This window comes from Polistes canadensis, unplaced genomic scaffold (assembly GCF_001313835.1).
Source record: "Polistes canadensis isolate GaletaPanama2010 unplaced genomic scaffold, ASM131383v1 scaffold_103, whole genome shotgun sequence".
Taxonomy (NCBI): Eukaryota; Metazoa; Arthropoda; class Insecta; order Hymenoptera; family Vespidae; genus Polistes; species Polistes canadensis.
The window spans coordinates 13,681-25,502 of record NW_014569650.1 but is presented as its reverse complement, the minus strand read 5'-3'; the positions used below and the strand labels follow the sequence as shown (position 1 = coordinate 25,502).

The 11,822-nt window shown below is 29.3% G+C and overlaps 2 protein-coding genes across 8 annotated transcripts; one reads left to right on the top strand and one right to left on the bottom strand.

Annotated features, from left to right (window-relative positions):
* Position 1: 1 nt before the first annotated feature.
* LOC106787517 (tectonin beta-propeller repeat-containing protein) lies at positions 2–6,206 on the top strand. Its single transcript, XM_014749927.1, has 12 exons — positions 2–242; positions 321–594; positions 681–863; positions 1,226–1,378; positions 1,456–1,548; positions 1,617–4,154; positions 4,226–4,435; positions 4,506–4,607; positions 4,675–4,810; positions 4,874–5,065; positions 5,139–5,296; positions 5,369–6,206. The coding sequence occupies exons 2-12, from the start codon at positions 370–372 to the stop codon at positions 5,417–5,419; spliced, it is 4,041 nt and encodes a 1,346-aa protein (XP_014605413.1). The 5' UTR covers positions 2–242; positions 321–369; the 3' UTR covers positions 5,420–6,206.
* On the bottom strand, positions 5,885–11,813 carry LOC106787518 (cationic amino acid transporter 3). 7 transcript variants are annotated; one of them, XM_014749933.1, is made up of 13 exons: positions 11,731–11,813; positions 11,018–11,192; positions 9,024–9,089; positions 8,635–8,955; positions 8,305–8,433; positions 7,962–8,222; positions 7,608–7,891; positions 7,252–7,489; positions 7,073–7,175; positions 6,856–7,004; positions 6,614–6,780; positions 6,409–6,517; positions 5,885–6,303 (listed from the first exon to the last, which is right to left on the bottom strand). In XM_014749933.1, exons 4-13 carry the CDS (start codon positions 8,861–8,863, stop codon positions 6,182–6,184), a joined length of 1,791 nt encoding a protein of 596 aa, XP_014605419.1. In that variant the 5' UTR covers positions 8,864–8,955; positions 9,024–9,089; positions 11,018–11,192; positions 11,731–11,813; the 3' UTR covers positions 5,885–6,181. The 7 variants fall into 7 exon arrangements, with proteins under 7 accessions (XP_014605419.1, XP_014605414.1, XP_014605418.1 ...); XM_014749928.1 differs by lacking the exon at positions 11,731–11,813 and having other exon boundaries at positions 11,018–11,296; XM_014749932.1 differs by lacking the exon at positions 11,731–11,813 and having other exon boundaries at positions 8,635–8,949; positions 11,018–11,296.
* Positions 11,814–11,822: the final 9 nt, after the last annotated feature.

The following is an 11,822-nucleotide window of genomic DNA, read 5'->3' as shown; positions in this document are numbered from 1 at the left end:
TCTAACAAAAAAGAAAATATATAAATATATAATCTATATTTATCGGATAGATTAATATCTTTTTTCCACAACGTATAGTTTTTTACTTCTTGACTATAAAAGATAAAATATATTTTTAATTATAAAAGACCGATCGTATTTATATTGTTAAAAAGTTATTGTGTACATAACGAAATTTTTAAGAAGCAAAAATTACGATGGAATTAAAGCTATAATTCATCGTAATATTCTACAAATTATTGGTATGTAATCTTTTACTACTAATTTTTATTATTATCATATTGGTGTGATCAATAAATCATATATGAATTTAATTGCAGAAAATCTTACAATTAAATATTCTCTTAAGCTTGTAATACAACTATTACGATGCCTAGTTCTTATTTATATGCTATAAATAATGAGGGACGGGTATTTGGCTTATCGACATCTGGGACTATGTGGCGTGAATTTATGTACTTGGGACTTGAATTTAAACAACTTTCTGCAGTGCCTCATTTCATGTGGGCGATTGGTGGTGATCGTCAAGTTTATGTTCACGTTCACGGCTTAGATATACCTATTAGAATTAAGGAAGAAACTTATGAGAACGAGGTATATTGTAAAAGAACTCTTTTTTATATCTATTCAAATATAAATCTTAGTTTTTTTCTCTTATTATCTTTAATTAACAATTACAGCGCTGGCTTCCATTAGAAGGATTTAGTGGACGATTATTACCTACAGATAGATATAATTTTTCTAATCAAGATGGTACTGTCGATCGTAGTCGAGATAAAGTTAAACTTCCATCTATGGCTTGGCAATGGGAAGGTGATTGGCACGTAGAGACAACGCTGGATGGTCAACCATTAGATCATGATGTAAATATATCTACACATTATACAAATTAATAAATGATAAATTTATAAATAATTAATATTGTTAAATGTTACTAAAATATTTCTCATTCTTGTTTAAATATATTTTTATTTTATATTTCATTTATTTTTTTTTATATATTCTTCCGATTAGTTCATCTATATTTTTCATTATTATATATACACACATTTATTAATTTAATTATTATTTTAATTGTGTAAAGGATCGGTTACCATTAATATTGATTTTCTTTTTTTTTATTATGATTATATCTTACAAATTTTTATTTACGTGTAGATTTTTTATCAATCGTCCAGAACAAGACAAAAGTGTTATGATCACAGAGAATCTGATGTTTTGGTAGGGCTGGACATATGCAGTTGATTTTCCAGCAACATATTCAGCAAGAAAACAATGGAAATCTTGTGTTAGAAGGCGCAAATGGGTCCGATATAGAAGATACAGTGCTATGAACTCTTGGTGTGCAATTGCACCGCTTCACAAAGATCCAACCAAAGTAATGATTTTTATAATATATCCTCAATCATTAACTTGTAAACACATTTATGTAGATTTGATTTTTTTTATACTTAGGAACCATTTATTGATGTGGCTGTTGGAGGTAACCAAATGCCTGGTGGTAATCCTGGTGGTTTAGTAGTCTGGGCAGTAACAGCTCATGGAAGGGTATATTATTTAGATTTCTAATTATAAAAATATTTAATGGAATATCATTTGTCTATATTTTTTTATAGGTGATGTTTCGTGTAGGAACAAGTACAACTTGCCCCGAAGGTCAAAGATGGAGTTCCATTAAATTAAATAATGGACACGAGGTTTGTCAAATAAGTGTAGGAGTAACAGGTCTAGTTTGGGCAATTCTATTAGCTGGAAAAGCCATCATTCGAACGGGGATTACTAGAGAAAATCCAATGGGTGATGATTGGACTGAAGTAGAACCACCACAGAAAGATTTAAGATTAATACAAGTTAGCGTAGGTACGGATGCCGTATGGGCAGTTACGCACGATGGTAGTGTCTGGTTTAGGAAAGGTATTAAGGGTGAGATGAGTGGCGTTTGTGAACAATTGGCAGCAGGAACTGGATGGGTTGAAATGTTAAGTAAAATGGCATTGGTATCTGTTGCTCCAAACGATCAGGTTTGGGCTATTGGTTACGAAGACAGATGTCTTTATTATCGTATGGGTATAACACGATCAGAATTAACAGGAAAAAAATGGAGATTAATTAATGCTCCTCTTCAATTAAGTAGAGCAAGTAGCAATGCAAGCTTATCTTCGAGTAATAGACATAGTATGTGTGGTACACCGCAACAACAACGCCATCAAAGTTGGAGCTCTTTGAATCGACCTCATAGTACTAGTGAAGGAACTGCATTGGTTAGAGAATGGGAGGAACAATCGCGATCAGCACCAACACCAACGTCTTTGAAGTTATGGCAACGTACTAACGACGTTAACAAAAATGCTCAAACATCTTGCCAAGATATATATGCTACAGAAGATAAAAAACGATCAGCAAACTCTTTAGATATGAGTGACTTAACAGAAACAAATGTTGCGAACATAACAATATCAAACGAATCATTAACTAAAACTGGAGAATCTATAATTGTCTCTGGTAAAGGCATGAGTAGTACGGTTAAGGTGAATCCAGCTGCATGGAGTCCTGTACATTCTGTTGGCTCTATGGTTGGTGTTGAAGCACATCCTGAAACAGATGGGAGTATTTTTGATCCTGATTTAACTGGCGATTCTGGTGTATATGGAGAGGATGAAAGCGCAGCAATAGTTTATTGGGCCGAATGTGATGCATTATGGTACAAAGTAGAAGCCGGTGCATGTTACATGGATCCATCGAATCCTCCTAAGTGGATTTCAGATACCAATGGTGTAATGCACGGAGAAATTGCTGAACCATGGAGGATATACATCCTAGAGGAATTAAAAAATAGATTGAAAGGAATAGATTTAGATTTGTCGAAATATGAAAAAGCCATAGAAAAGTCATCCTGGGTTAAAAATGGTGATGCAAGGTGTAAAGTAAAAGGAAGTAATGCCTATGAAGATTGTATTATTGAATTAGAATGGATAAGTAGTGATACTGGATCATTAGACTCTGGTACTTTAACAATTTTAAATTCCGATGGTGCTACGATTTTTATGCAATTCCCAATATCTGAGATAAGTTGCGTTATTTGCTGTAGTGAACCAGGCAATCCGCGTATAACGATTCATACTCCTAAATTAATGCGCTCTAAAATTCTTACATTACAATTTGCAAGTGACACTGATATGGAAGATTGGCTGGCACATTTGACTTCTGTTTCTTGCCAAACTAATAATATTTATGGGAAGCCAGGTCCTAATTCTATTTGGGTCACCACCGCATTAGGAGACGTTTATGTATATGATCCAACTATAACAGAGGAAAATCAATTTTCTGGAGACGGCTATGTACAAGAATTAGATGCAGCTGGTAAAGATTTACCATTTGAAAGTATTTTACAAAATAGTTTTGGATATGGCAGTTCATTGAAAATAACAGTATGTATCCACGATGATGCCGATAGACTTTCGTTTAATCTAGTATGTTATACTACAACATCTTTAAAACAAAAAAATATAACAGATTGTCATGATGTAGCACTGCATTTTAACCCACGACTCAAAGAAAATGTAATAGTAAGAAATACCTATCAGAGTGGACAATGGGGCGATGAGGAAAGAAACGGAGGTAGCCCATTAAAACCAGGGTCCGATTTTATACTAAATATTGTTTGCGAAGAACGCGGATATAGAATTTTTATCAATGATTCAGAATATACATTTTATAGCCACAGAATATCACCGCAAAATATAACGCATCTAAGAATTAAAGGATTAATGACGCTATGCAGTGTTCTATACAAATCAATGTCAATTATAATCGAACCAATAACAATATTCTGGAGACAAATAGGTGGACATCTGAAAAAAGTAGAAACCTGTTCTGTCGGTGTCACATGGGGCATAGGATACGATAATACTGCCTGGGTATACACTAATGGTTGGGGGGGAACTTTTTTAAAAGGATTAGGAACTTGCAATACTGGAATAAATACAATGGTAGATACACACAATTATTTTGTTTATGAAAATCAAAGGTGGAATCCAGTAACTGGATATACTTCTCATGGTCTTCCAACGGATCGTTATATGTGGAGCGATGTAACAGGTCGTCATAAACGTACTCGAGAACATACTAAATTATTATCAATGCACTGGCAATGGGTAAATAAACAATTATTAATAATTATATTTATCTATAAAAATAAATAATAATGTAATTATTTTAATCAAAGGTATCAGATTGGATTGTTGATTTTCATACCCCTGGAGGTGTTGACAGAGACGGATGGCAATATGCCACGGATTTTCCATCCCAGTATCATGGGAAAAAACAATTTACTGATTACGTACGAAGAAGAAGATGGTTTAGAAGATGTCAACTTACTACCAGTGGCCCTTGGCAAGAGCTAGGAAATACAAAACTAGTCGACGTATCTTTATATGTATGAATTATGCAATGAAAATATTAATCTTATCTTATATGATCATATTAATTTTTCTGATACTTTGTAGACATCTAGTAAACCCGGTGAAGATTCTCTTATCCACGTTTGGGCAGTTGCATCTAATGGCGAAGCCTTATTCAGACGAGGTGTATCTGAATCTTGTCCAATGGTAAGAATATTTAAATAAATAGTAATAAATTGTTTAAAAAATTTATATAATATTTCTTTTAACATAGGGTGTATCATGGGAACATATACCAAGCGATCAACCATTAATTGGTATTTCTTGTGGACCAAATGGTCAAGTATGGGCAGTTGGAATAAATGGTTCTTCTTATTGGAGATTTGGTGTTACACAAACAAAACCTACAGGTACAGTAATATATGAATTTATGTATATAGAATAATTATTAAAATAAAATTTTTATAAATTAGGTCTACAATGGCAAAATGTTGAACCGCCGTCAGGAGCACAATTAAAACAAATCTCCGTTGGAAATAATGTCGTATGGGTTCTGGACACAACAGGTAGATTATCTATTCGTCGTGATATACAAGCCGACGTTTTTCCAGAGGGAAGCCATTGGCAAACGTTACCAGCGATGCCAAATGATCCTATTCACATAGGTACACAAATATTGTACAAATATTTTTATTCAATGCAAACATTTATATATAAAATGAATCCATATATTTATAGATATCTCTGTTATAAATTCGAAGCAAGGATTTAGACATATTTCTGTTGCCAAAGAAGATGGACAAGTTTGGGCTGTTTCTGGAGCTGGTATAATATGTCGAAGAATTGGCGTAACTAATGAAAATCCAGCTGGAACAGGATGGGCAACCGGTATTGGGGTAAGTCTTGACAAATTCTTATATAATAAGATTTTTATATATTCCAATATAATATCAGTAAAATCTTGACAGGCGAATTGGCAACATTTAAGCGCTGGAGGTTTAATTAATAGAAGGAATTAATTGCTTATTAAAATAATTCGTAATATAACAGGTACAATGAAATTCATTTTCAATATATCTTTTCATTATGTGTATGTATATATATGTACTTATATATACATAATGTAAATGACAAACGGTATGAAAGTTTTTCATACGTGTTACATTCCATAGTACAGGAAAATATTATATTTTTAATTCAATTTCAATTGTAAGTATTTGCGTAATAATGATTAGTTATAATCATATATATAAAATAAAATATACCAAAACTTTTATATATATATTATTGGTAATCATATTTATATTTAAGTATGAACAAATTGATTTGTTTTTATGCAATGATGTGTGACAAATTTAGAATTACAGTATTTATTTAAATATTGTTTTAAGTTTTAAAGCCAATGTGTACTTGCTTATGTTATAATTATTTTGTTTTTACGAATTGTAGATTTTAGAGAATTAAAAAAGAAAGGGGAGATCCGATTTTGCAATTGGAAAATTGTTAGGACAGAATATAATAAATAATATACATTTTTTGAGTCTTTTAAAATGTAATATCAATATCATTTACTTCTTCACAATTTTTGTATGAAAACGCATATATTTTTTATATAAATTAATGCCACGATAGAAATATATCACAATAATCTTAATTATTTTATATAAAATATGATAATTGAAAATATTACAAATAATTATGTAAACGAGTTTTTTTTAAATCTTATTTTATGATTTTACGTTGCTGTGAACTTATATTTATTATATAATGTTATTGTAGATTTAAAATTTCGTTACGATTCTACTGTGATCTGCATTTTTTTGTTTCATTATTTTATCCTCTATTTTATTTTTTTTTCCTTGAACACTGTGAGAAATTCCGTAAAACAAATAAATAAAAAAACCTATAAATATAAATAATATTAGAAATACATATAAATATATATAATTTTCTTAAATTTAATACACACATACATATAATATATATTTTTTTTATTCAAATAACTTACCGATCAACATCCACACGATAAATCTAATCCATGTAAACATGTCTAGTTGTAACATCAAATAAAGATTTATAAAAATGCTACAGCATGGTATTAATGGGACTAATGGAACCTGAGTTAAAAAAAAATAAAAGAAAAAAGATATGTTATTTAAATAATACATTAATAATTTTTAAAAAATATACACTATACGTGTGTTATATTATACCTTGAAAGATAGTTCGATTTGTTGAACTGGTTGTCTACCAATGGATGCTACATTTAATATTATTATAAAAATAAGTATTATCATTATTACAAATACTATCACGTTGTCGTCTGTCATATTAAATTCAGTGTTGTTTAATATAAGAATGAGTATAAATACGATGAGACCTAAAAGAAGATTTTAATTAAAATCTGTTAAAATATTGTTAACATATTTATAAACAAGTTTGTAACTACACTTACTAAAACTAGCTATGCTACATTTGGAAACTACGTTAGAAATATGCGATGGTTCTTTATGATTGTTTAAATTAAATGTTTGCTTGAATATATTTAATGCTGTAAATTTATAATCGTTCATTGTTATTTCAGGTACATCATCTTTTTGATACCTACAAATATTGGATTGAATATTATTAAGTTTTTTTTTTTTAAGTTCACAAAAGAAGGATTAACAAACCTTAGTATTAATACTGATATTGCTACCACTGTATATGCTAATAGTGTTCCAATAGACATCATGTCGATTAATTGTTGAAGATTAAAAAAAAGAGTCATGATTCCTGAAGTAATACAAAGTAAATTGGAATAATGATATGAATATGATGTAATTATATCATAGTATATATATTTACTAACCAGCAAGTAGTCCAGAAAGTACTGTACCCAAAATAGGTGTCATGGTCTTGGAATGTACTTTAGAAAGCCACATAAATATGATTCCATCACTTGCCATAGCATATAATACACGTGGTAAGGGAAACATAGCACCTAGTAAACTCGTACATAATGCAAAAATAGCTCCAATATTAACGATCCATTGAATGACCGGCCACCCAATTTGTTGAAAAACATAAGGAAATGGTGCGTCTGCATTCTAATTCAACATTATTATAAATGTTACATTAAGGGAGTAGAAAATTCGCAAATTATATTGCAAATAAATCACCTAACTTACATATAAGTTTGTTTGCAGTCAGTGTAAAACATTATACCTGATCATAATATGGCCACATCATGGTCAGTACTGTAGAAATACTGAAATATGCAGCCAAAATAATAGCGAGAGATAAAACAATGGCTAAGGGTATATCACGTTGTGGTTTCTTTGCCTCTTCGCCAGTCGTTGCAACAGCATCGAAACCCACAAAACCATAAAAACATTTAGCTGCACCTGCCATTACACCGCTTATTCCGAATGGCATAAAACCTCCATTACCACCGTGGGTTACATTTTTGGGAATATCTTCTACCGAAATGTTCCAATTTTTAGGATCAGCTAAAAATTTGACAAAAGATTAATACAAGATATCAAGAATTTAATCTAATCTCATAATCAATTTGTTTACCTTTAATAGCACCCGCTACTATAACGATGATAATCGTAACGATATTGATAATAGTGAATATATTATTCAAAAAAGATGATTCCTTAACTCCTATGCTAAGTAAAAGAACGAGTAACATGACCATGCCAAATGCAAAGAAATCAGGATATTCTGATAAAAAAGATATATCTATTGGCATAATTGAATACAATGTTTTCCCCATAACATTTCCTATTAAAGCATCGATATAATTACTAAGACCTCGAGCAACGCTCGCTGTACCTATATAGAAAAAGAAATAATTATCCTGTAAGAAAGTAATAACAGTACAGGATTATAATTCAGACCTAAATTGTACACATACCTATAACATATTCCAATATTAAATTCCATCCTATGACAAATGCTATAAATTCGCCAACTGTTACATAACTGTAAACATAAGCTGATCCTGCTTTTGGTACTCTTGAGGCAAATTCTGCATAACACATTCCTACAGGATGCAACATTTTAATAGGAATACTTAAATAAATCAACTTAAAAAAGAAAAGAAATAACTGATAAGTATTGTCGGGATTTTTAATATAATAAATATACTAAAATAGTTCTAGATAAACAACACTAATATCTTATATATTAAAAATTTCAAAAATGAGTTATTGTCCAACTCAATATAATTGTATAAAAAAATTACCAGCAAAGGCAGAAGCAATGGCAGCAATAAGAAAAGAAATACAAACGGCTGGTCCGGCCGTTTCTTTGGCAACACTTCCGGCAAGGACATATACGCCTAAACCAAGGGTAGCCCCGACTCCAAGGGCAGTTAAATCAAAGATATTGAGGACTCTTGCCAGCTCACTTTTACCTCCTTGATCATCGTCAACACGTTTGCGTGATAATGTTTTCCACAAACGACTCGCCATAACGATTGTTATTTTCTCCTTTTCTTATAACTGTACAAACTATGCGTGTATAAAACTTCCTCGTAAAATATTCATATTTTTCATGTCTGTTACTAAATAATTATAAATAATGTAAATATTGCAATGAAAAATGATATTTAAGATAACACTAATTACGTACATAACTATGCACAATTAAAATTCAAGGATCCTTTCTTAGATAAAAATGATTCTCGAGGTCAACTATCTGTTGGTCATAAAAATTGCTTAAATCATTAATATTTATAGTTTTAACAAATCTTAAAGAATTTATTTAATCGCGGCTAACACGTATGTACTTATATATATATATAAATGAAATGTTCATTGAGAAATTTCCTTGATAAAAATATTCAAGGTAAAATGGCTTTTTATCCTTATACAAATAATCCAAACTGTTTCCAAGGTATTAACAGTCAGTGCTCGTAACTAAATTTGCGCAATAGATCGTTATATTAAGTTCGCATATGATTACGCTTAGGAACGTATTCATTTGAAATGAACAGTCTAACAAAAATGTTTCATTTGCATGTTATATAATAGTTAAAGTAAGTGATGTTAAGCCGAATCATTAGAAATAAAAGTTCCCTTTTCTTATTTACTGAAGATAACATATTTGTATTAGTCGTTCTGCAATTATGCAAGTAAAATTGAAATTTTTAATAACTTAAATACCTTTTTCCAATGATATTTTTCATGCACTATAAATGTAAAACTTGTAGTTCTTTCATTTCTTTTTTTTTACATTGTTACAAATCTATTAAGTGCAATTAAAAATCAAAAATGAATTTATATATATATATATTAAGTATTAGATAACAAGTAATAATGTCGGAATACGGAGTAAAAAATATTTGTACTACTTATGTAGATAAAAAATACTAAATGCTTGCTATAAAAAATAATTATTTATGTTTAAAACAGAATTAGTCACTACCAAATTTCGACATTATTTATTGACCAAGCAAATACAATTAGAATTTTTAATAATAAGAAAAAATAATATTTTCTATTCGAATAAGAATGATCATATAGTGGCATAGGAACGATTGGATCTACAAATAGGGTCAACAAATTATTCTCCTACTTTCACTAAAATAATTTGCAATCAATTGACGAACACGTATATATATACACATATCTATTTCATGATATATTTTATGATATAAGATAAACGGAAAAAATAAAGAATTTATAATAAAAAAGAAGCGTCTTGTTTCTTTAAAAAGAATTCTTACAAGTAATGTAATTGGAAAAGGAGTGACCTCGACGAAAGAGAATGTACATTCAATGAATTCGCCAATGAGCTAATTTCATATATCCATTAAAAGCTTCTGATTTGAGGTTAAAATTATAAATAATAAGAAAATTAATGAATATTCTCTCGTTATTGAATATCTGTTTCGTTTATTTTATTTAATCTTATTTTTTAAATTGAATGGAATTTTGTTTATTTTAACGATGCAGTTGAAATAATCCATACAAGTTTTATGAATATGAGATATGCCAATTGAAATAAAATGTATCAACAATAAAAAGATAATTCTTATCTCCAGTATAGAAGAGAAAGCCACCGATTTTAATATTCATATCAGTTTGAATATCTCGATACCTGATATTTATTAAACTTTTCAATTAATTTATTAACTATACGCAATTATATATATTTTTTAAATAATTAAATAAATTTATATTGTTATTCTTCTATATCTTTTATATATAATTTGCTTTTTCTTTTTTTTTTTATAAGATATTATCTAAATTTTAAATATAATCATTTAATACTTTGAATTTATTGAAATTAATTCTCTTTGCATCATGTTTACATGAATGTCTACATGTCATGATAATTATGACTTATGTGTGTCTTTTATTTTATTTTTGAAAAATACATCTTTTTATCACATGCAAGACAGACTTTTTAAACAGTAACACAGGTAAAAATTAATATTAATGTATTCATATATCACATGTATGCAAATATATATGTAACAGAAAAAAAAGGAGCAAACAATAATTTTGCAAAGTTAGAAATAATACTTTAAACTTAAATATTATTAAATGTTATTGGACGATTTGCGAAAAGGGGAACACACACACAATATATGATATAAATATTAAATATATTTAACTCACCTAATTTTGAGGATGCCTTTTAAATAATGAAACAATGTGGTCAAACAATATTTCATATGTAGAAAAATTAAATCAAGATAGAATCGCGCGTACGTAGTAGATAGCTGACACTTAATAAAATTGCGAGACTAGGTCGATCCCGCTCGAACCGGTCACACCAGAGGACGACTGTGAACTAATAAGTACAGTAATATTATGACTCTCTCCTTCTCCCACCTGTCTAGATGCTAATAAACTTGAATTGCCTCCTCTTCCAACTGTGATTGAGAAGAAGGACGTTTCTGTTCAAACGAAAATTATGTACGTTGTATACATTTGAAAATTTCCTAATATATATATATATATATACATATATATATATATGTATGTATATATATAAAACTTATTTGAAATTAAATTTTATAAAACTATTTTCTCACTAACTAATAAAGATATCCACTTTAATTTTTTGCAATAATTAAATTATACAAAAGGTTGATTAATATTTTAAATTTAATGTGCTGTGCAACACATTTTCTTGACCATCGAACTGATTAAAAATTATTTCAACTGTTTTTGATAACATCAAAAATGAAGTTGATATCTTCATTAATTTCTGAGCAAACAGCACAACATATTATTTGGATCATTCTATATATACGATATTTTAGAAGAGTTAGATTTTATCATTGATTAGATAATAAAATATTCTTCTTCATTTATTAAATACTTACAAAATTGATGATAAAATGTGTGATATTAGTTTAATCGAGTAAACCTTATGTTCGTAGATCTAAATTGACAAGGAAAAAAAAATTCCCAAACG